We start from the raw sequence: 26,665 nt of genomic DNA on the forward strand, positions 1-26,665 counted from the left end.
TATTGGATAGAAATGAGGGAAACAATTCCGACCATTTCTGTCTACTAACCATAATATGTATGTAGTGGTAACAAGCTACATAATGAAGTACTTCTATACATATAGGCATAGAAATGGGCGATATAGGCAAGGAAAGTTGGTGAGAAACTTTAAACTTTAAATGATTAAACTGTGCAATGTACCTAAATTTCCTCTTTGTTAAGTAATGCTTCAGAACTACTTTAACTCATTCTAGGGGTAACATCTCTGTTATTAAAATAAAGAAAAATCTTCCCTCTCTTCATTTACTTTTTTTTTTTTTTAGAAAAGGAGCCCAACATATAAAACAAACATACAACAGTAAGAAAAGAAGCTGTTTGACTCTAAGTTATATATGAATGCCAATGGGTCAGAAACAACTCAATTATCAAGAACAATGAATTGAAAACATTTATGTTTTTTAGATTAACTCTCTTTATCTGTGATGAGTGAAATAAATTAAATTGCAATAAAACTTTAAAATTCTCATCTTTCTGAAACACCTAGTGAAATTTATTTCAGCCYTCCTGAAGACATTTTACTCTACCATCAGGTCACATATGGAAAATATCAGACTGACTTACTATGTTTTTACAGAAGTGTACATTTCAGTTTTGAAATAATGGGAAAGTAATGTCTCTGTAATAAAAYAGTATTAATATTTACAAGCTAGAGATGCTATTATCTGTACTTAAATAAGCTGTCACTGCTTACGGCTTTCATGAAAGGTTTATACAATACTCCAGCTGCTTTCTATCACAGTGTTCAACATGGCAAAGAGGATTATGAGAGATGCTGTGAGGTAACCTCAAATCAGAATAAATAAAGAAATAAGGAGATATATGTTGGAACAGAACCTATAATTAAGAATAGTTTCACTTGTTATATACTTTCAGCTGACAGTTGCCTCACATGCCCATAAGCAGGCTTCCTTCAAAGGCTGCTTTGCACTAATAATACAAATTTTACTGTACAAAACAACCCAATAAAAATTACAGAAAAACTTAATTGCTGGTAAAACATTATCTGGARTCTGACAGCTTTAAAATCACAAAACTCTATAAAGAGAAAGAAAAAAGTTGACACAAATAAATTAAAATTCCACTATATAAACAGTGGAACTAATGTGGAATTGAATGTCATCCAAAATAACTCTCAAATTAAAAAGCTGTATTTATGTTTAATGAAATAATACTAAAAGCTTCAGCAAAGCTGAGACAGTGGGATTTTTTTCTCTTTTACCACTAGTGAAAGTATTTTACAGAATATACATGTAGCCAGCAAGCTTCCAGCTCCATCCCTTACAAAACAATGTCAGTTATAACCCTGAAGACTGCATTTTCTAGCTTTTTATCTTTTTTGTTCTGACGTTTAGTCCTTGCATACCCCAATGTCCATTAAACTCACATGAAAGTTTAGAAAGTCACAGATCCTAATTTTGTTAATGTATGTAACTAGATTCATATGAAATCTTACTTTTCCTATTCCATCTACTTTTAACACCTGGAAGAAGGAAATAACACCAGATTTTATCCCTTCAGTAGTACTTTTGATTAGTGAAATAGCATGCCTTGTTGATTTGAAGAGTGAGACTCAGCTCCAGGACACTTAATATTCAGTTCTCAGAAAAAAACAATACCATAAACTTACAGAAAGTGACTAATAAAAAGTCTACAGAAGAAAACTGTAAAGGGAGCTTTGTGATCAATCTTAATTAAGGCAGTCAAAAGGTCATAGGAATTCCTTAAAGTTTGRAGCAGGTCAGATATGGGTGCCTCATGAAAAGATACTGTTTTCACATTTAATGATGTTCTTTAAGTATTTTGTCTCAAAAGCCACAGTCTTTACTTCTATGCCKCATCTTAGTAAAAAACTGTTTATTTTCTGCTTTGAGACATTCTTTATCATTGAAATCAATATGATTCATGGCAAAAAAAGTAAGCATTTTAGACCTGAGTGGTTTAAATGCACATGATGTTACAATCTAACTGCWGATATTCCTACTGCTGTGACTTACTCCACAAAACATTTCTGCTTCACTGAAGCAAAGAATGTGTTTATTTCCTGGAACATGTAAAGGCTAGTTTCCCAAGCTCCACATGGAATGGTATCCCTCCCCCATCGTGTCTCCCCACAGCTTCCCATGCTCCTTGATCTATGCCACGAAGACAGGCAGAAGTAGTCCTGGAGAAGGAAGAATGAGTTTGGCTGGACAACCTGTGCATTTTTTATTGTGTAAAAAAATTAGTATCTTTATAAATATAAAGGTGCAGTTACTAGTGGGAAAAAAAAAAAAAAAGGACAAGTCTGTTCTTTTGATGGCTGTTTGGCTGTAAAATATTCTCTTGTGTCTAGGTGTTAATTTCCTCATTTCCTTGACTCTCACAATTTATTCCAGTTTAACCATTTATACAGCCAGATTCTACACTGAATTTGCAYATAAGAGGGGAACACCACTGATTGTAGATTGATCCAGAAAGGAGTAATAATGAGGATGTTCTAGGAACTATTTTTGTAATATTATCTCAAAAAATTTCCATGTCACAGGCTCTTCTGTTTTCTCTTCTGGAAGCCTATCCAGAAACTAAAGGATTCTTGTGACTCTGGTATTTTTCTGAATTATGAGTTGAACAATACAACAGGAACTACTTGTAAGAATAGATGACATCAACAAGCTGATACAACAATCTTATTGCTTTAATTTGCCATCTTCTCATGACCAAAATAAGATAAGAAATAGGATTTCTAAAGGGTTGTTGTTTCTTTTTGTTTAATTGCTAAAACAAACTAGCTGAAAACATAATGTTCCAAGAAAGCAATGMTATCTTTGGAAAATCTGTTCCTTACCTGAACCATTCACATATCTCTCCTTAATTTGTGCTACCACAAGTGTTTTGAGGTGAATGAGCTCATTTGATTTAAAAATAAACTTAACAAGAGAGTTMTTTTAATTCTTTTTCTATCACAGATAGATTCACAATCTAGCTTACCAGTAACAGTTTTAAGCATAACCATTAGGAAAGCACAACACTGGTCTGAGCAGACAGGAGAGTGAAGTCTGCAAATCTAAATTGGCACTAAGAAAAAAGAAGCATTGAACCATATAAACATCACTGTTTCACCCCTTTTGTACAGTCTGTATTACTTTCTATTACAGAATTTACATCTTTGATAGCATGGGTTTCCACTCTAATTCTCAGTTCAAAAAACTCATTTTCTGTCATTCCAATGTGAAAAAAAACCGTCTTCATGTGAAAAAAACTACTTCAGTTAATGAAGTGAGCATAAATTGCAATTTTTAAAACATTTCTAATGTTTAGATGCAGACTCAGTACATAAGACTGGTATTTACAGTTTATTTACCTGAACTAAGTAAATTAAAATATAACTATATCATTGTGTATTTAATTTTCTGACATTTAAAAAACACACATAAGTCATTGTGTCCCCCATTAAAGTTTACACAAAGGCGATACCAATTCTCCTAGCCTCTAATACTCTCTTTACTTGTTCATTATAGAATCCTTTCAACTTTGCCTCTAGCAATTCACAAACTCATTTTTTTCATGAGTAAATATTTAAACCAGATCTGTTTTAAAATGTCTACAGAATGGAGATAAAAGCAAGCATTTCAATTTATAGCTAACCAGGTAATAATCAACTGCTACTAGAAAGAACTTGATCCATGTCTCAGCTTTAGCATGAACCTGTAGTCCAGGCAGGGGGGCTGTGAGCCTTTGTGCCCTTATGGTAATGTTCTTAAGCAAACAAAAGATTGCCACACACCTTGGAGGACAATTAATTCATTGAAACAGGACATTTAAACTTTTCCTTTTCATCTGTAATGTAAGAGCTGGCTGCACTAATATTTGACTTTCTGTTTCACAGTGGAAAGAGAGAGGGATAAGAAGTGCAGAGAATTAGAACTAAGCTCTCTGATCATTGAGAGTTTGTCCCACACACCTAATGGGCTGTTACCACTTAGCTTCAAGTAATGCAGTTTTAACTATCAAAACACATCCATTATTGAAATAAACYACTAACATTTTCAGCATTAGGTGGAAAATGTTTCCTTCCACACACCATCATTTATGCTTCCTTACAGAATCATAGTTTTGACTGGGACTTAARYTTCCYTCTATYTGATGTTAAGTAAAACCCAWAAGTACTTCAGTTCATTTAGGTACTATTGCAGGAAAAAAGATCARCTTCCTAGGCTGTTTGAGGAAGGCATGTACACTTTCCAAAACTGAGGCGACTGATTCAGAACCTGAAGAACCAACACACAAGTTCGAACAAAAGCCTTCTGAAAACCATAGTGGCATATGGCAACCGTACTTCATGGTAGGATTTATGTTACTTAGGATTTTAACRGGTGGTTAGTATGCAAATAACAAAAAAWTTAATGAYTTCAAACCTTTTATTATTGCTTCTRTAAAAGCTAGAAATACTTGCCAATTCTCACAACTTTGCTGTTACCACTTCTGTTATTTGGCCAAAGGTGTCATCCCAGCTATGAGAGTAGGGAACAAAAACGTCTCTAATCTGGATTTACCACTGCAGCTTGTGCCAGAAAAAATGCTCTTCTCCATAGGGTTGCCTGTTTTCCACTTAAAATGAGTAATAGCTTCCTAATGGTTCAGTTTACGATCCAAGCTTAGGCTCAATTACAAAAAGCTAARTAACTATAAACTAAGCAATTCTAAGTTATTTCAGAAGACCTGGCAACTGTTCTTTCATCATCTTTTCAAAATAATAATTTGTGACTTGGAAAAATATGAAATAAACAAATCATTAATTACAGTCCAAGAAGAATGATAAGGGAGATAATTTCTTCTTCCCTATCCTTGATTATGGTAGAGAAYAGAATTCCTGTTTGAAGAGCATACTTTCTTAGAAAGGAAAAAATAAGAAAACAGAAAAAAAAACCCCACATAAAATGAATTTATGAGTTAGAGATCCTTGATTAGAATAACATTGCTGCCCTTCACATCTAATTTACTTTCTTGTTTTTTGCAGATAAAAGTAAAAACAGATGAAGGGGATAATAACGAATTTGCCTAACTGAAGGAATTAAAATATATGTACATATGAAATAGCCTGTTTGTGACCAAACTCTGTCTAGAAATAACTTCTGCAACTCATTGAATTTGAGTGATTTACTTCAGTAAGTTGAGATCAGCATTTCATTCTTGGCGTCAAACCTGAAACAGTGTTTGATATGAAGAACATACGTTCCAAACACTTCTAAGATATTACGTTGGCTACACTACAAAATAGCTGAACATTTTTCAATTTACTTTCTAGGCTTATATTATACATGGGCAGGAATTACTGCCGCAAACACTGGAACTTGACTTACTCTCTTCATAGAAATTTGCTTTACCTGCTTYGAATGTTTGCAGTCCTTAACAGTAGAAGTTTTTACATATGTGGAAAATGTCTGAAAATCTGGTTTTGTAAGTTTATTAYCCAAAAGGCACTAAAACTAGAATGGAAACATAAGAAGGAAGTTGGCTCATTTRGAAAAGAACTATCTAAGCAATATGTGAAATGCTGAAGAATCCTTATTTCACTGAAGTTAATATAACATAAAACCATCGAAAAGTATTGTTTCAATGCCTAATAGTACATTCTTGGTTCTTCTTTAATTTTACACAATTAAGAAAAAAGTTATTTATAAGAAACAGTATGTATTTATTAAAGCAGCATAAAGTATTTCAGGTATCTGACAAATTATTCTTTCTATAAACAAATGTTTCTGTTTAAATCACGGGAACAAATTCCTAAAACGTAACATCACAGTTATAGAAACAAATAAGTAAACCCAAGGTTTTCTACAYAAATTCTTGAATCAAATATAAAGTTGACAGCAAATGTAAAAAGAATAGTTCACTCTTTTCTTTGAATCAAAAATATGACGGGATGTAGACCTGTCTTGGGYTGATTTTGTGCCAATCCTGTATTCCTATATTCCATYAGCTTGTATGCCCAAAAGGTGCCTGTGCCTTTAAATCCCACCTGGAAGAAGGGGCAGCATGGGCAGCATGGGCAGCTTAAAAGCCRGGRCTGCTGYGCAGCCAGGGGCTTTTTGGACYTCAGCWTCAGYGCTGCCAGAGTCCTTGCTCRCTGCATGCAGGGGATTTACGTTGTTGCCCYTTAGCTAGCTCGCGTTTGTTAKCTTGGGCAAACAGMTTTMCCTGGACTGCCACCCTCTCTGCRGGCTTGTGTGATTTTGCTTCTGGAGCAATTTKGTGGCCGGCGGGGACAAGCAGTGCYGCTCYGTCTTGTCCCGGATTCCGGAAGAAGCCAAGCCGGCAACAGAAAAACACACTGAGCCCTCTGTTTCATCCACTGTGAGGAGARGACTWCTCCAGGTTTTTCCACGGTTGCCTGAGYGGCCACRTGGACTCTTTTGTTTCTTTTTCCCAGGGACAAGAGCYGYRCCATCTTTCTCCACACCACGTTGCTGAGCGGCTGTGTGTGGGGAGGGAACGGCATGTGTTCCTGGACTTTTAAATATCTAACAGTTACTTTTATCTGTGTCCTGTGGGCACCGTGTTTTGCTAATAAACTACTTTATTTTTCTCTTTACTTTTGCCCGAACATCTATTTCATATTGGTGGGGAAAAAAAAATATCAAATTTTTCAGTTCAGAGGAAACATTTACTCTGTAACACTTTTCTCTGAAAATATTGTCTCAAACTGAGACAAGACCATCATCAGTGTTGCAACAAGTGGTAACAAGGCTTGTACTGCCGAATAGAGGTTCTCTCCTTTTGAAGAGAGTCTAATTCTCTCATTGGCAAAAAACTGAGAAACCGATTACTTATTTCCTTCTAACAGTATACAGGACTATAAAGTTATCTATCTATATTGTTCTCTCTCACTGTAACCTTATAAATAAAAGCTATTTTTAAAGTTATCAACAAATACCTTTTTGGATGTCAGGAAAAGATACTAGCCTACGTGATAGTTGGCAGATGGTCTAGGAAGGTTGCCTTTCTTTTGGTATTAACACAGAAATTTAAAAATAAGACAACATCAGAAGTACAGTCAAAACTCCCTGACCATGTGGTATGACAGGAATGGTATCCACAAGGAACTGGCTATTTGTGCGAACTTCTTAATGATAGTACTGGACCTGCTGAAATGTATTAACAAAATAACAAGAAAATGAGTTATGAAAAGAATTTGTAGCTGTGACTGTAATTTTTTTGCAAAGCTTTTAAGTTAAACACTGTAAAGCAAAACTGGCACTTACAGTGAGGCTCATAGGGAGGAGGAGGATCACCACAAGGAACACATTCCATGTCTTGAAAGCCTCCAAGCTTAGTTTTCCTATAAAATCTAGAAGATAAAAGAATGGGAAAAAACAGTTACTCAAAACCAGCTATTATTCCTCACYAAATTAATCAGGTGTTTTAACAAAATCTTCTATAATTGCAAATTTTGTCAATCTGTCCCAATGCAAAGTATCAGGTAACAGRAGAAAATAACAACAAAGTAAAATAAAAGAGATATTAATTACAGTATAAGAGCAGATCTAAAATAAACTGAGGAAAAATTCTAAATCTGTTAGTCCAAATGCATAGTCACTATAATCTTATATTCACAGAAGAAATAAACAATTCTGGAAATTTCAGACAGAAATCAGTATCCCATTTTCCACACAGATCGCAACATAAATAATATGCGTGAAGAACTTACCTTTTGCAAGCTTAGTTACACGTCTAAAAAAATAAAAGTGAAGTGCCTGATCTATATTACAAGGTTAATTATCACCTCTAACAATACATAATGAGCCAGATGTCAGTGACAGTTTATTCTGAAGACCCTTCAAGAACTTTTTTGCAGAATTTATGTTTGAAGAGCTTACTGACTACAGTGACTGACAAAACCCTACACTCCTAAAACAGGGAACAAGAATAGCACTAAACAAAAACCCAGAATTTTAGAGTGCTGTATTTCAAATCTTTATGTATGACATCCTCTAAAGAACTTACCTACAGCTCCCTAATCAAGTAGGTCTGTCCGTCTTTCAAGCATTCATTAGTACTAAGAATCAGCAGCAGTGGCCTGTTCAAGATGAGCAAATGAATTAACTGTTTTCTGTAGGGGTAGTGGCACATTAAATAAAAGGTACTAACTCTACTGATGGTATATTCTTAACACTGCAAATGTCATTAAAGTATGAAGCTTTTATCAGCTAAAGCAAACAGCTTTCCAACTGCTCAAAAAAGTCAGGCTTTAGCAATGTGAATAGAAACAGATCCAYAGGCTGCACGACTGAAGGGTCACTGTGATCATTTACTCTGAATAAAATGTGTTAATAYTTGTTTTTTAGCTGACATGCTCACAGTAGTATTTTGAAGCTGAACAACAGAGTATGGCATGTCAGAAACCCATGGGAAACAGATACAAATAAGACTGATGAGAGATAAAACATCAGCTAAACTATTTGGTTATCCTCCATTCGCTTAGGCAGCAGCTAARCTAAAGGACAGGTATGAGTGCTGGTGTATTCCACAGTTCTGTTACCCAAAGCAACCAGACCAAATGTCCCATGACTACCCTTACCATGCCATGACTCCCTTCCKCCTCCTGTTTCCAACTTCGCTGCAGAAAATGCAGGCTGTGGAAGCAGCTCTCATTTTAATACACATTGAACACACAGCTCTCATGTTAGAACACACTCATCTAGGATGCAATCTAGACCAGAATACTGAGAAAGYATTCCCAGTTTAGATTTACCCTTAATTCATGGTTTAATGTGGCTTCTTTTTTATTCCTTTCTCATCTTCCAAAATTCATCTTATCATTCACACATGAAGAAAATCTCCCTGCTGACAGCCAAGTAAGCCCCACAATACATATATATTAATATGCGATAAGAGCATAAATCAATTCACTATATGGCTGCAAGTGGTTGTAACATCTATAATGCCAGGGGCTGCACGTTCTAATGCAATGACTTAAACTAAGATTAGTTACCAAAGCTTTACTAAGCGTTTTTAAATGAAGAGATTTCACCTCTGACTTGAGAAGGAATAATGGCAGGAGCTTCAACAGTATTCAAGTATTTGCCAGTTGGTATTTAAAAAAAAAATCTAAATAAAACAGCTAAGTTATAAATACTAAACAAATGTATGAACATTTAAGCATGTCTGAAAATACAAAGGCAGTAAAAATTGCAAATCAGTTCTCAAACTACTCTTATCAGTTAAATTACCAGYTCAAAAAAAGCAACAGAAATTCTTTTTGCAAACTCATGGCAGGTGTTTATAATACTGGAATTTGGCAACAATGTAAAGAACAGCCTGTTAGAGATCTTAAGATTTAATACTACAGAGAAAATTAGTAACAGAGGTTTGGGATGACAGGACAACAAACAAAGCACAACTCTTGATTTATAACAGCATTTCAGCAAAGAATTCTTTCAGATTAATCTATTTATCATTCTTGGYCACATCATGCTTTATGAATTTTGAAGGAAGAAAAGAAAAGTGAAGGGAATTCTGGAAAGGAAACCATGGCCACTGCTTTTGACCTAAGAATACTRTGCATGAGAATTATTAGACATTGACCTAAGGAGAAAAACCATAAGCAAATAATATCATTTTTGAAGAAGGCAGCTGTGTGTGTTTCCAAATGTTTTTTATAATAATGAGCAAAGTCACCAGTAACACTCACTGTTTTGAAGTATTTTGCTCAGGTGTTGTAAAGACAATATTCTCATAGATCAAGTAGGAAATTATCAAACCATTTTTGTASATAATTATTACTGCAAATTGGAAATTATGTCCGCAGATAATGCAGTAAGGCCAATATTAGAATACAGGACCTTCATACATACASGAAGGGTATAAACATTTATCCAGAAAACATGTAAAAGAAATTTTACTATAAACTAGGCTAGAATTTGTTCCAAGTCTCATCTTCAGAAATGGTCTTACCCTGGTAAACAGTCCCCACATAGTGCATTGCTGGTGGCAGAACAGTTGGCCTTCTGAAAGCGGTTAACTAATGCACAATCCAGACAAGGCTTACACTTCTGAAAGCCCCAGTCTTCCTTGAATCTGTTTGGCCTGCATGTCATGCATTGTGCATCCTCCTCATATCCAAAGCCGCATTCCTGTAGGGATTAACAAGCAATAGCAAGCTATTCAGTCACTGAAAACATGAACAACAAGAGAATGCTGGGATAAATTCTAGTGTAATTCTAGTGTAATTATTACTGAGAGTAGGTCTTTCTTGAGACAAAAGCCATAGTTTCAGCAAGTTCAAATGTGTCTTCCACTGCTAATTATCTCCCTTACTTCTATAAGTAATACTTAGTCATCTACTTTATTCATGAAGCCACTGTGCATTTGAATGATAAAGGGCTTCAAGGACTCCCACAGTTTCATTATTACTAGCTTATGGTAGAATTATTGAGCTGTCTGTTTTTTAATTAGGTCAGTCATGTGAAAGCGAAGAAACTGGGACAAGTGAAGTATAAAGGCACTTACTCAGTTACAAAAACAGCAAAGAAGCACTTTGATATTAAGGTTCATAGCTAAGTTGAATAAAGTTAATTGCCGAAGAGAGTTCACTGATCTTCAAAAGCTTAAGATTTTTGTTACCAAATAAACCAGAGCTGGTTAATGACCATGAGCTAGGCATGAAGTGTTGCTTAGTCTCTAAGAATKTCAAAAACTCAACTCACTACAGTTCTAACAGATGAGAAAAATTGTTGGAAAAGTTTAACAGATCTGCAGATCACAGGGATGCACAAAATTCTACTATACAAGCAATATTGTTATTTCTGCTGAATTTAGCGATTTAAAGGCATTTTTTCYGTTCGTTTGCAAAAGGACACCTAATACAACTGACAAGCTGTGAAGATAAACACCAAACCATATGTAATAGTCTGGGGACTGAATGCTATGAACTGACAACCAAGAACTATCAATTGACTTCTTAGAAGTTATCAAGCTCCATGTTATCATCAAAATATCCTGATCCTTTGTTCGGTACTTYGGGAGTTAGATTTAATGCATTAGTGATACACCACAAAACAGCAAGAGGAATACAGCAAATTGCCAGAAAGGAGTTTTGGGGAAGGCAGTAAGTGGGAAAGGCACCATATGGGGACCTTGCTCTGCACTAAGTGGTTTCAGTGGAAGAACAGGGCATCTTCCCAGTGGGAAAGATGCAGGAAATTACTTCAACTAGGGCAACTTAAGAGAAGGTTTCCACCAGTTTCCACCACAACACGTGTGTTTGATGTATATGAACAACTTTTTCTAAAGTGACCAACATAACCAAATCTGCTACAGTAAAAAAGCTTTTTAACTTCAGAAACACACTCAGGATTCTCCAGAGCTTTGCACTRAGAAAGAGTCTATGGGACAAGCTCTGAGATGAAGCTGGCCAATTTGCATTTTATAGTGCCTCTAACCTGCAATGATAAAGTAATAATAACTTCAGATGCATTTTACAGGACATTCTATGAATTTTCAATTTTCCTTTATGTTGAGAATAAACTTTACTATCCTCCAAAGAGCAAGCCCTCAACTACACAGAAAACGAACAATTTATGAAAACAACTACAAAAAGACACTAAAAATACTCTTTCTCGGTCTCTAGATCTACAAACTTTAAAAACAAATGTTAGTTTTTGTTTTGCTTTCTTTTAGCTAAAATACAGTTTATTACTCTTGAGTATTTTTCAGATCAAGGAGCAGACAGACAAATCATTGCAGTTAGTAACACCAACAAAAAAATCCTACAGTTTCATGCCTTGTACACTACAGTCCTCCTGTGATATAGGACCATATTAAAGCTGGTAGCCAAAAAGTGATAAAAATATTTCTTTTCTTTTTTCTTTTCTTTCTTATTTTCTTTTTTTTATTTACTTCAGATGTAGAACATTTTATATAGTTTTATTTCAAATTGACAAGTTTCTACTAGGAATCAATGCCAAAACAATGTCTGTTCTAGCTAACATCCTCTGTTAATTTTGACACTATTTCATTTATGTAATTGTAAGACAGTATACAAAGCTACATGATTACCAYCAGGTACTGGAACCAGACTAACTTGTATCAGATTTTGCTCTCCCTAAGTCTAAATAAACCTTTTCATTGAATATCATTAATCTTTAACACATTCTTTCTAAATACCTACCCTTTCTAGTTAGCTTAACCAAATAGTAGTGTTATGGAATATATTATACAGCTCAATTAAATCATATATATTTGGATCTTTTGATAAATCACTTGGAATCAGTCCCTCCCAAGTCCTACCAAACTTTCAAATATAAGGCTTAAATTAACTTAATTATAAGTTTTCCTTTCCAGACTACCTTTGAAGCTTTTGATCAAAAAACAAGCAGGAAATAAAAGTCAGAATGCTTTCACTCACTGGCCCAAACTTCCAAAGCAGAGTAAGTTGTTTCTAGATCAAATCTGCTTTGCTATAGCTGGATATATGGACACAGCCTAGTRATCCTCATGGAATAGTTTACTCTGAAGCTATAAAAATGGTGGATGCAATATAAAGAAATCTGCTCACGGAATTTACCATCTCCCATCTTTTCAAAGATGGCTTCTAAGTCCTTGCCAGAAATTCTGCAGACAACAACTCATAACAACTAAAACTTCAGTATGTGCTTTTTATGTTCACATAATATTTGAGGTAGTTAACTGCCTGRCAGGTGCAAATAAATATTTAAGCCTGTAAACCAGGCAGAACTTCAAACAAATCTGCACTCATAATTAAYCACATTCCCCAGACTGAAGGATATTATTTAGATGATGGATTCAAACCCTTTGAAATCTTGGACTTTATAATTTAGCAGTCCGGCAAAGATAGAAACAATTGACTGTTCATCTTCTATCAGTACATGWGTGAAACTGATGTGCACCAGTTTTCTCAGTGTTCTATTTACAAAGCTATCAAGTTATATGGCTTATGAGATCTGACTAGTATCCAACTCCCCTATCCCTTCTATCCTCCYACTCATAACTTTAAAAGAGGGCTCATCTCTTGTGGCAGTTGACCTTTAAGACTGCAGAAAAGGGAAATAAAACTTATAATATCAATTAGCTAGATTTCAAAAAACAATTTTTTATTTTTGTGCCAGAAAAAAAGAGGACAAATATATGCTGTCTTTATTTCTGCTGCTGTGAAACTTTCTGTGAAGACCACTTAGCACACTCCTCCCTTTCCACTTTCCCTTTTCAATAATCAAAATTTTCTCTCTCAAATGATACACAGTACACGCAATAAAAACTGAATCACTCGTTTAGAAAACAGAATTAATTTTAAAAACCTTCAAAGTTCAAATGGACCTCAATTTTCTTGATATCTATACAGATCAACTCATGAACCTTTGATGGCACAGTAATGTGCCATCTCTTTTTACCTTTAACATATGTATCCCCAGAACAATGTTCTGTGTTCACTGAGGTAGCAAGTGGAGTGACTGGGCAAGGCTGCCTAGGAATCTGTAGCAAACTAGTTAACCAAACTCATAATTTAGTTTCTAGCTAAAAATAGGAAAAAAGCACAGAGTAATGCAGACACTTCTTCAAGTACTACCAGGCCACTGTTGTAATTTTCTTTCACTATGTACTACCTAAACACTGATCCAGACAGAACAATCAAAMGTATGGAAGACTATAAAGGGTACTGGAGTTAGTGGTATGGTTTTTCCCTAAAAGCTGAATCCAACAGAGAAAGTAAATGAACAGTAAATTAGATTCTATACACAATTTCAATTAAAATAACCTCAAATTTCATTTAAAAAGGCTTTCAGGCATCATTAAGATCATAATCTACAAGTACGTTTTAGAATTTSTTTCTAGTTCCACTGAATATCCACAACCTACGTAAGTCCCTAGACAACAGAACACAGAGCAGTTCCACTTATGCCATGATGATTACAAGAATACTTGGATATTCTCAAGAAAAAGTCTTCCAGGCATTAAGACGCTTTTAACTGGTGTCATGTCATGCAACAGGTTGTGGCACTACACTAGGGCTAGGAAATGAAGTTTTTACTAATACTTTTAAGTACACAGCCTTGTTAAACAGCACACAGTTTTAGCTTCCTGAAGTACCTTAGGCTGTGGGTCAGGCTCATCTAGAATCAATAATGAGCTGTATCTATCAGCAGAAGTCTCTGAGCAGGACAGGCTGCAACAGTGTGCTGCAAACACCAAGCTTAGCTGCTGTGTCAAAGTGCACAGAAAGGTTTCATTCTCAGTGAAGATGATTTGACATGCCTACATGCAGCTGCTTTATTTTCCAGAAACGTGTTGGTCTCTCCTGCGCTGAGAGCTGGCAGGCTTCCTCACAAGCAGCTCTCTTGCTTTGAAAAGTTAAGAGCAACTGCTAAACATGACAGCAGCTGCTCTCAGAGGCTTCACTGTGACAATGCATCAGTCGTAGCACACCACTCTGATGTTCTGTGAGGACTGTCACATTCAGGAGTAGCTTCAAACAGTACCTGCCTGTTTAATTCACAATTCCTTTTTCTGACACAATATACAGGTCCCCTCTTTCTTCATCATAAACCCGGTACAAGGAAGCAAGCTGTGATACACAGCCCCACCTTAGCACACACCAAGCTGTATCTGTCTCACCAGCTCTCTGTACAGCAGCTGCCTCTTAGTGACACTATTTATCATAGCTTACTTGATGGCAATGCCAGCTTCAGGCACTCTCACCTCTTGTTCTCTATCCCGTCATTGTCATATATTGTCTTCTGTGTGCTGACTCAACTGATAATAAGACTGTTGTAAATCTGACCATGGGACTGATCCAGGATAGAAGGGATCAGTTCAGTGATCTGTTCCATAGTATATCCGAACAATCTACTGTAATCAATGGATTTTAGTTCTAAGCTAATGTAACATTGCAGCACTGYTGTTAGAACAGCTGACAGGCAATCAGAAAGGAAAAGGTGAAGTTACTTTAAAAACATTATTGAAAAAGAGAGCCCCACTAAACTGTGACAGCAAAAGCTGTAGATTCAGAATTAGTTACATGAAATAAGGCTGGGTTTTTTGCTATTTTTGTTTTGTTTTATGCTGTCAAGGATGTCTGAAGTTGTTTATTATACAGACGAAATAGATTGAGCAACTAAAATTAAAACACTCACCATTGAATCACAGAACAACCAGGTTAGAAGGAAACTTGACAGAACATCTGATTCAAACTTTCATGGGTCAGGGACCTGAGCTGATCTGAGATGATCTAGCACTCTGTCCAATTGCATCCTAAAAGCTCCCAGTGATGGGGACTCTTTGATGTTCCTAAGGAAGTTGTTTCAGTGAATGAATGCTCTCACTGTAAAAAAAAATTTCTCCTGGTACAACTTGAGCCCATTGCCCTTTGTCTTGTCCTTGTGAAGAGAAAGCTTCTGTTCTACTCTATGGCCTCTGTCTATTCTGTTCCACCAAAMAAATCCTGAATTACCATGAGCAAGTTGATTTATGTTGGTATTTCATGTATAAACTGAGAAAAGGCAACAGCATTTCTCTAACTTAGAAAGGTATGAAATGTTCGCACAGTATAACAACAAAAGTCTTATATATATACATATATAAAACTGGAGGTGTATATAATAGTTGCAAAAACATGTATCTATACACACACATATATATCCACTCTACAGGTGTTTTTTTGCCTTGTATTTTYGTAAAGTCAGTTATGACAAGAAAGAAAATTACATGTTTAGACTAAAGTAGCTTCTCATACACGAGATGAGAAAAGCTGGGCTTTTGTATAGGCTGATGTGTTTTGCTATAAACATAAAAAAGAAACCTGCTTGTCAATTGCTTCAAATACTCAGGGGGAACTGAACCAAAAACCCCACCACCAACACTGTATTTTACTATACGCTTAGACATACAATCATGCTCACACATCCAGCTGTGTATCTAGTTTTATGCATGAGCACTAAATATTTGATAGGAAAACAGATACATTATTTGATGCTAAGGAACTGTTATCAAACTACAACATTATTGTATCATTGCTTTCTCATATGTAAAAAAGCCAAGCAAACAAAACTTCTCCTGGGCTGCAAATTACTTCAAGTATATCATTAAACGCCTCTTCCCTTTGCATTCTGACCTTTGACTTAACATATTTGTTGCTTCAAGCTGTAGTCCTACATGACTACTTTCAACCACATTTCAGTTACAGCCACAGCATCACATCCTTCACTATGATTCACAGAAAACTGTACTTCTATTTATGAAGGAAATTATGTTTCCATTCACATTTAGGTTTGAGCAAAATCAGTCTAGTTATTTCATTTCTATACAGAAGTAAAAATATTTTTGAAAGTCTGTTAATGTCTGCAAGAAGTAATTGCTCACACATTGAAATTAATCAAGCATTCATATTTTCAAAAACACCAAACTAGTCATAATAAGGACTATCAGACTGTAAACAAAAATAGCTGAAGCAAAAATATAACCTGAATAATTTACTATCGCAAACTATAATCTTGCCGTTTTAGTTCAGTGTTTCTTTAGTAAATTGAGCATCGTTACTGAGGGCCTTAGTTCTTATACTTTTGTTTTTTATTTGCAAATTAGGTAAGTATATTTTTAAACTATATTAATGCRTATAGTACTGGCCCACTGTTATAAGTGCCATATCTACAAGTGCCTTTATAAATTAAAACATGTCCTAGAACATTTTGAGTTCTCAAATTTAAGGTCAATCTGAAAAACTCCAAACAAAACCACATCCATGTCATAAGTCATGTCCAAATCTCTGCTTCAACAGCATTGCTTGTATGACTAAATCTTAACTAATACTTCTCAACATGTAAAGAAATTCCCACTAAAGCCTGAAATTAAGTGTTTCTGTTAATGCACTAAACATTCACCAGAGGTGGTCAAAAGATAAAAGAAAATGTGTCATTCAGTTTCAGTAAATCCCTTCAAACCACCCACAAACCAGAATACTTGTGCTTTTTTCAGAGCTGAACATAGTAGGAACTACAAAGCCATAAAATAAAAGCTTCTTTTTTCCCCTGTAGTCTGAACACACATACACATCTTACCAACTTAGTAATGGTTCATGTTAAAAAATTTTTAAAAGAAACATTTCAAATTCCCCTAAACACCCTAAATTCCACCTTCACCATCCTTTTTACACCACCAAGAGAAGTACAATACAGAGTCTGCCCTTCTGTTATGCAAAGAGGATGCTCTTTATGGCCCCACCTCTCAGGTATGGGTCTGATTGCACAGTCAAGGTCTCACCTTCACACTCCAGCAATGAGCAAGATGTGGGTTTAGTAGCTGGAYACCAAAGGAAGAGTGTTACACTTATGCACGAGTCTTGACAGCTCTACTCACCCTTCCTGACACCATCTTGCACTGTTTTTTGCCTTACCATCCTCATGCCTCTGGCAGGACACACTTGSTCCCTCAAGACATCGTAACTCATTGTTGCCTCTTTCACCTCCAATAACTGAGTTAATGAATCCCAAGTTATCCCTTCCTCCTTGTTGTTTCAGCTAAGTCTTCCTTCATTGATCTCTACCCCTGCTCATGCAGAGCACCTACTTCCTCTGAGCTGAAAACAACTGAGATCCCCCTTGTGACTTGCATTCAGACTTGGAGTTTTGCTGGAAATTTTGMCAAGTGAGTTTTCTAGCTCTACTGAATCCCAACCCATAATCCCAGCCACRTTCATCTTCATTGATTCATTTCCACTGTCTTAAAAACATAGTCATTYAAAAATTTTTATGAAGATTTTCTTGGAAGAGATGCAATTGTTATAAAAGCAAAATACAGTTATATAAGATTCACAATAGTATTTCTTTCTCCATTATATGAACAAGAACTTCTTATATAATTTCTAAGTATAAMGTATTTGTCTGGACTCAATCTTTTCAATTACTTTACATGGCATAAATGTAAGAATGAGGTTTATAGCATTTYCAATGAATTGTAAAACAAAGAAATTGAGCCTGACTTGAATCTGGCTTCCTGAAGCAGTTCAAGCACTTACCTAATGAAAACAGAACAATCACCTATATCCCTCCTATTCTGAGGAAATATATTAGCTCTCCTTTGAATCTTATTCTGTATTTATGTACTTATGACCTTTTTATTACAAACCATTCTGTTAAGACAAGAGGTCATATATAAAATATTTAAACTTAAGTAAATATCACCTAAAATTCACAACTCCTTGTGAATGTCAGCACTGTAAAAATTAAGCCCTTCCATTTCAGCCCTTTCATTTCAATCACTAGACCGAAATTAATTTTTCACATTCTCTTCTACAGAGTAAAGCTATGCAGTCTTAACTCCTTGTAGTTTTTTTCCACTTTGTAGTTTATTGGCTCCTTTGTAGCACTAACTCACCTTTAAAAAAAATAATTGGAGAGCAATATCCAGATCCATATGGTATTGCCTACTTTATTAATGGCATCATCATTTTCTGAACTGAGCATTTCATATAAAGTGAACCAGATAAAGTGAACCAGATAACACAGATCTTGAAAGACAGCAGAAGACTCGAACACCAAAACAGTAAATATTTTCATGTAAGTACAGATATACAGTATYTTAAATCACATATACAAATGTACTTATAAGAAATAAAGTAAATTCAAGAAAGCATGACTTCCTTACCTTTGAGAGCTCCATTCCAGGCCCACATTGTTTGCAGAGGACACATTTTCCAGTCTGGTCCCTAAATTCTTGTTCTCTGCAGTCTCCAGTCTCACCAATTACCCTACTTAACTAAAAAAAAAAAAAAAAAAAAAAAAAAAAAAAAAAAAAAAAAAAAAAAAAAAAAAAAAAAAAAAAGGAAAAGGCAAATTCATCAAAATATATTAAATCTGAGAAATAAATTCATTTTTTGATCTTAAAAATAACTTTCTGAATTAATTAATTACCCTTAGTTCTACAGCAAGCTAGAGTTAAGTGCACTTAACAGGCAATGTAATTGTATGCCATGCTACATTTTGTCCATAAACTGAATACTCCAAACAACTAAACTATGTATACAGCACACTGTAGTCAGAGACAGCYATCTCTCTCTTTATTGAAGCACTTTACAGCACTATATTCACCTATATTTTCTRTCCTACCCTACTCCTTCATCCATGAAGAGGATCACTAGGTAAAATCTTGTAATTGTTTGAGGAGCATCCAGAAATTATATGAATCAGTGGACCAAGYTTACTCTCAAATCAATAAAATATGTATGCAATTCTCTGCATGCAGCATTTTAAGACTTTTAGTGTTAGCAGTAATGTGTAAAACAAGACGAAGTTTCTGTGTTCATTTTTTTCAACATGGGGCAAAATATTAATCTTAAACTTACCAAATACGCTAGTAAAATTATGAGCACCTTCAATTTATCATCTCCTTGTAATCCTTTAGCCTCCATTTCTTGCAATTAAACCCTTCTCCCTAGAAAAATATAAAAATAAAAAAAAAATATATTTACAAAGTTTAAATTGCAGAAGTCACAGGTCCAACACACTTGATGTCACTCAGCATGTCAAAATACAAATCTCTCAATGCCATTAACACCTTCAGATGGATTCTTGGAAGCTGCTAAACAATAAACACATGCTTTAAAAATCATATGCTTTCTGAAGACAAGACAATAAACACAAAGTTTCTATAATTTTAAATCTCAAAAGGAGAGATGGTTATCAGTCCAGATTACAGAACATCAACATTTATTATTCTAACATCCCTAACATCTTTCTTGCTTGTTAAACACTCAACTAAGTACATGATCAACACACAAAAATAAATTTCTTCAAATATGCCACCTATCATGACAAGAGATAGCTGTTCATGAGAACATTCCTTCTGTACTCCAGTGTCAAGCAGAATGGGTTTGCCTACTGACTGACACAACCTCTTCTGCTTTACCCAGCAAGCAGCTGGAGGCATACACAGGACCTGTTTCTACTACCTACCTAAGGGATATTACTACTAAAGATGTAGTAACATGACTGGTTAGGATCTGGTAGGCAAAGAATTTTTTTCTCTCCTATTTCCTTTAGTTTCTTTGATTATTTGTGCTAAATTCCAGTTTCCTTTTTTTTTTCAGTAACCTGAAAATGGAACTGTAACCTAATTCAGAACTCCAAATTGTGTACCAATAATAACAAGAAAACAATAAATAAATCCACCTAATGTAACWTGGTATTTGAATTTGATCCTAATTCTCATACTTTATATGACAGTCATATAATGTAATTGCTTTCAAATATATTGGGAAAGTAATGTTTAAAGCATTCCTGGCCTACTTCAGAGCTTAAGGATTGATATTTAGTTATGCTACTTTAAAATAGAAAATAAGTACTTTTTATCATTTAAGAATAGAGACTGACTAATGAAAGGATGGAACCCAAAACAAAAGGAAAATAGCAGAGAAAAAAAATAAGAACAGTTGCAAAATGCTTTACAACTTGGAACTCACTCCCTCAAGCATAAYATGCTTTCAAAAGTATACAACCCAAATGAACTTAAACTATAATTAACACACGATTTTACATTTTGCTGCATRAATACCCTAGTTAATGAATTCTAAACATTAAGAAGAAAGTATACTTCAGTGGCACTATTGATGTTTCTTAAGTAAGTTGTATTTTGCAGCATAAAAAGAGCAAAAATCTAGTAGAAAGAACAAAACAGGCAGAGATGTGTCAGACAGCACGCCACAGGAAAGCCAAGATGACATTTTTATGGTTTTTTTCACTTAATGATGGTAATGGACTATTGGCTAATGACAATTATCAGATTAAATGCATGTCAGAATGGGTAAAAAAGAAGACATACTCTCAAGAAAGACAAATACATATAGTATTCGACATAGGTTTCTTTTTTAAATCTGAGGAAAAAAAAATAAGGCAAAAAACATGAAATGGAAAAATCTAAAAAATCTCAAGAAAAATAATTCTGGATGACCAAAACACAACAACCTCATGTGAAAAGAACAACTRGAAAAATGAAAAAGGAGAGTCAACAAATTTTTAAAAGTTTTTAAGACATGAGAAGCTGACAATTCAACACTGAAAAAAATAGGTATGTAAAAACAAAACAACTTCTAGTAACAGCAAAGAGCCAGCAGTGGACAAAGAAGTAAAAATACTGTTAAGGGGACYCAGAAGTTTAAAGAAATGTTTCTCATCTGTATTTTGAAAGATACTAAATGGGTAAATACACACATCATACATTTTATCTTCTGGCCAAAAAGTAACTGAATATCTGCTAAATACAACCAGATTAGATAAGAGACAAACTGTGAGACTTTGCACCTCAGTAACCTTGAAAAAAGTATCAAGAAAGTCTTCATTTTCATCCTGTTCAATTTTGTTCTTCATTCCCTTTGGAATGTTAGAAATTCAAGAGTGATAAAGTTATGAAGAAATTAAAAAGTAACTAAGAATAGTAATACAATAAACAACTCTACACTGAATTACAGAAAAGCAGTCCTGTAAAACACAGGACAAGTGAAGCTTGACTTCACTTGATTCAGAGAAGACGAGACCATAAAGCTAAAAGTTTAARAGTTAGAGGAAATAAACTTACTAAATATCAGTTCAAAGAATCATGCTGAAATTAATGGGATTGGGAGAAAAATCCCCATTAACTTTTTTATTTCATGTAACACTTCAGCAGAAAAAATGAATACTTCATATGCTTTCTTAATTGCTATAGCAGTTAAAACTTTACAGAAGTGTACAACTGAAATAAAGCTGCAAATATAAAYGAGCTTCTTAGATTTGAATGTCAAGTGATTACTCCAAGTCATATATATTTTATAATAATTGAAAACACATAAAGCATAATGCAGTTCTAGTAATTATGACCATCTACGTWACAGTAACAAAACTTTAGAACCAGGATTCTTCCTAAGGTTTAAAGGATTTTATATTTTAAATTTCAATATTTACTTTTGCTTCTGAAAACAGATGTTTAACATATCAAAAAAACCTGAAGGGTGCAATAATTGTATATTTTTGTGTGAAATTTCATATAGAATTTTCAATAAAACAACATTAGTGACTTGAACWGAGCCTAATGATCTAAAATACAGAGCTATAATACAATCGAAGAAGTTTACTTTTTCTGTGCAAGTCACCTGACGTATGGAAAAACAAAGAAAATTAAAAACAGTCCAATTCACTGCCCAGCAGATTAGTCATCTGTAATAAAACTACACTAGTTTAATGTAATTCTGATATATTAACCCTATACCTTTTCCCCAACATGCAATAACTTAAAAATTTAATACTGTTTAAAAATCCGTATATATACAACTTATTAAAATAAATATTGAAACAAAGCTAATTAATTTTCATGTTTTAATATTATTACAACTGGAATAAAAATCAAATGCTAGTCCTTAAAAGATGGTAGTACAGAACAACAAGYAGTATTAAAAATCTTGCTCATCGTGCTGATAATCTTGTACTTCAGTGTTGGAATTGCCCTATCTGTTATAAGATGATCTTTTTATAGCATGTACCTCAAAAACTTTTAGAACATAGAAAGCACACGGCAATGCATCCTGTAACAAAATACATTTTGTTCACTTAGGTGTGAAATTTTATTGCACCTGTGAAAYATTCTCTATTTAAAAGAAAATCTACTGCCTTTATAACAGGCTAGCCAAGTCCAATCACCGGGATTTCCACAACCCTGTGTAAATTTTCAAAATCAAATGTTTTATAATGGGCATCAAACTATCAAGGACTTCTCCAATTTATCTATAYACCTAACTACATTTTTTTTGACCGATCATTACAAGTTTCATGAGATCTTACAGCTTTAGGTCTCTGATATGAGACATCTTCTGTATAATTTGTCTTCTGTAATCAATAAAGATTCCAAAAGAAGCTCGCAGGTCTATGGACCTTAAACTTCAAAGCACTTCAGCAGTACCAGCACACTGTAGTAGCACCAAAACACATTCAACTGATTTCAGCAGAGGTGTATGAAAGGCTGTGGTCTCTATCACGCCATCATCGTGCCCATTGCCACCACCCCTACCAAAACAACATTGAAGATCATATACTGAATAGCACGTGAAAAAGAATGAGCCAGTGTACAATAACCATTGTTAAGAGCACAAATAAAATAAAATGTTTCTTTCATGACAACATTTTGATTAAAATAATTGAAAGGCACCTTAATGGTTAGGGCACATTAATAACTTCTATTGAATGCAAGGCCCAAAGCAGATATAACTGTGTCAGCTGCATGTTTCCTGATTCAATCTCCAGTTTTGTCAAAAGTCCTAYTTAAAAAGCAGACAGTGCAGCACTTAATAATAAGCTGCCATGGGCCATGATATCAAGAGGCATTATACTGATATCTGTTGGACACCAGTCATTCACCTCATGCTTTCAAGTAAGAAGTTATTAGAAGTTTTTTGCCTCTAAAACATGTGTGAGTAAACAGGGGTTCWATACCTTTAAAGATTATCTGCTCTAGATACTGATATTTAAAATGCTGAGTTYAGTTATAGTCTATGGACAGAGTTTTTCAAGGTCACTAAATCATTCCAAATACCTCCTATTAGGTWAACACCWGTATGCCTGCCTAAAATACCCAGGRAAAAGCAGTCATTASAGCTGATGTACTGAACTCAGGATAGAGAACTTCCATTAAGAAACATGGCTGCATAATTCTGAGGTAATTTTGGGCCTAATATGCATATGCATAAAGAGGGCAATATCAAACAGTAAGTTATAAACATGTAATAAATGTATTGTGGAAGTAAGAACTTCCAGCCTTTCACAGTTCTAGGATCCACTGTCCTCTAAAATTTACTCCTACATTTACCAGATTGCCCGAATAGCAGTGAGCATTTTATTTCAAGGTCCATGTCAGAAAAATATTTTTTCTTTCCAAAAAATCTTAAAAGTTCCACCACGAAAGACACACTACCTCAAGAATCAAAGTAGCATGACTAAATTATGGCTGACTAGCAAATTTCTCATAAATGCAAGCATCAAAACTTTCAAGTCAACATCATCCATCTTCTAAAGGAAACTTCAGAGTGAAGAGTTCCAACTTCAAATCCACTTAACTTGAAGTTGTGAATTCCTAGTTAATTTAGTTCTTATATTATGCTTCCCATATTTGATTTGGTATTCGTCCTTGACAACCACTTTTCATGCACTCTCTAACACTGGCAGAGTGCTCTGCAAAGTTCTGGGTAAGAAAGAGGAATGAAAATAYAATCAACTTGCCAACAGAGGTCTCTGGTATCCAACAAACAGGATCTCGGCTCCTTTCTAAGCACCTACTTCCCACCCGCAGCTGTCAACTGCATGCAATAAAACGACAAGGAGTGGCAGATGGCTTTAGCAGTCAGTGCCCCACGGGCAAGAAACAAGAGAAGGCAAAGTACTTACGCTGCTGCAATGACAAAGACAAAGAAAGGGAGCAAGTTAGGGACAAGAACTTCCACTACAGAGCTGCACATTGTTATTCYGTCTCACAGGCCTAGAACACTTTCCATTTACACCCTACTCACAACACTTTTGTGAAGTAAATGAGGCCTTGTCTAACCACATTTGCTCCAACTGCTCCGAGAAATGTGGGGGAAAAAAGTCTCCATTCTGTCAGCTAGGATGCTTTCATTACATTAAATATCACGTTGAACAGATCTGTATTTTACAGAACCTGCCATACATTGTACAACACTATGCAGCTAAGAATTTATTTCTTATTTTGTAAAGACAAATGTAGAAGATTAAAGTTAGAACTTTGCTGGTGATCAAAAACACTTAGATGTATTTTAGGGGCAGAGGGAGATGAGGAGATTTACACGCAGCCAGGAAATAATTGTGCTCCTTCTGAGTACCATATGCTTCAAGATAACTGAAATACTTGACTTTACAGGAATATGGTGATAAAGTGGTTTATCATTTGTGTTCTTCAACATATCTAGCTTATCATTAATTAGATACTAGAGTGAAATACTGTAACAAAGGTGCAATGCGGTGACATTTTTCCTACTCCTAAACAAAGCTTTTTAGAGGATCAGTCTGTGATTCACACARGAACTCCCATTCTCACTAAAGTTGAAGAGACCATTCATACAACATCAAAACTGTGTTAAAATAATGTTGCTCCTTCTGTTCAATACATCTCACTCATCTCAAGTTCTTGGAGACACTTGTTTGCTAGATGAAAGCTCAGTGTCAAGATGTACTTATGCTTTTACACTCAGATACGTGAATAAGGTAATAAATTGAGAATGCCAGTATTATATTCATACTTAATTTAYACCAAAATATGCTAATAGTTCTTTTTCAAAGTAATTTTTAGAGATTGTTTATTATAAAGCATTGGGTTGGTTACTACCGTAACTGTTGCAATGGTGCAATGCCAATATGCTACATTTATCCAGCCACCCTTSAGCAGTTATGGATGGCATGCAGTGTCTTAAAACCACAGACATGAGTTACTTTGATTCACACCATTCTCTTTTGTAAGGATTGCAAGATGTGGAAAGGGAAAACAAATGAATTATGGCCTGCTTAACTAACATTTTAAGCATCTTACTATTAAACTAATAAAGAAGCTTACTTCTAGGTCTAAAAAATACCAAGAAAACCAACAAACCAACCAATGAAAACCAACCAAAAACAACGAAAAAAAARCCACCCAAAACCCCCAACCCTCTTCTCTTATGGTAACAAGCTCCCAGGTAACATACTTAAGTAASCTGCTTTACACCTGATGGTGAAGGCGTGCTTGAAAGAGATTATGCAGTAATTAAAACACCTATCTACAGATTCAATCAATTTTCTACTCACATTAAATGCTAGTGGACCACTTCATGAACTTGATAAAAGTATCTATCTAAAGTAGTTGTAAATATAAAGATGGAAAATAAGTATTAAGTATTGTGATTTTTCATTAACATCAGGTAAAGCTTTCGGTCCACGGTCAGATAAATGGGGGGAGCCATCAGGAAAGGAAGTCGAACAATCAAAAGCTTTTCAAACTCTTACCAGCGGAAAGAAAAAGTTAGGAGCTCCTATTCTTTCAACTCCAGCTCTAAAATTGTTTGAAGCTAACAGCAGCTTATTTATGCAGCAGACACGAGAAGCGCTTGTGAACATGAAAGCCAGCTTTCAAGGGCTTTTTGTTCGCCGCACTCCGGGGCGTGGAGCAGCCACTCCAGGGCTGTCGAGACCTGCAGAACCCACCGGGAGCAGCCGCTGATCTCTCCCTGACTGCGCCGTGCCCCGCGTACCCACCGCAGGACGCCCCGGCGGGGCACGGCGGCGGCTCGGAGCGGCACAGCCGGAGTCACCGCGGCGAGGAAGGGGCCCGGCGGAGCCCTCCCCGCCCCCTGCTMCCCCGCAGCCTGCGCTTTCCGCGGAGCTCACTGCCATCACCCCCCTCCCCCCGCCGCCCAATGCCCCGGCCGGGGCGGTCTCGGAGCACCGGTGCCCGGTATCCCGGGGAGGGGCGGGGGAAGCCGCGCGGAGGCGCCGCCGCATCCCGCCGTGGCCGCCCCGCTCCTTAGCGGATGGGCTCGGGTCCGCCCGGCTGTCGCACGCACCCACCTGCCACACCGCGGGCTGCGGCCGCCCCGGCCGCCCGAGGAGCGCTCGCTCCGCGCCCGCCGC

At 35.7% G+C, this 26,665-nt stretch overlaps 1 protein-coding gene across 3 annotated transcripts in view; it reads right to left on the reverse strand.

Annotated features, from left to right (window-relative positions):
• The window catches only part of TNFRSF19 (TNF receptor superfamily member 19), a 57,635-nt gene that overhangs the window by 25,650 nt on the left and 5,320 nt on the right, over positions 1–26,665 (reverse strand). The window contains exons 1-5 of one of the 3 annotated variants that reach the window (XM_057366731.1): positions 26,603–26,665; positions 19,372–19,460; positions 18,675–18,785; positions 9,975–10,153; positions 7,283–7,368 (exon numbers count right to left, since the gene is read on the reverse strand). In XM_057366731.1, the coding sequence (XP_057222714.1) occupies positions 7,283–7,368; positions 9,975–10,153; positions 18,675–18,785; positions 19,372–19,437 (442 nt within the window). In that variant the 5' untranslated portion in view covers positions 19,438–19,460; positions 26,603–26,665. Of the gene's footprint in view, positions 1–7,282; positions 7,369–9,974; positions 10,154–18,674; positions 18,786–19,371; positions 19,461–26,041; positions 26,323–26,602 lie in introns of those variants that run through there. The other 2 variants (XM_057366732.1, XM_057366730.1) reach the window with 2 other exon arrangements.

This window comes from Malurus melanocephalus, unplaced genomic scaffold, assembly GCF_030028575.1.
Source record: "Malurus melanocephalus ecotype Western Australia unplaced genomic scaffold, MMel_1.1 scaffold_70, whole genome shotgun sequence".
NCBI lineage: Eukaryota > Metazoa > Chordata > Aves > Passeriformes > Maluridae > Malurus > Malurus melanocephalus.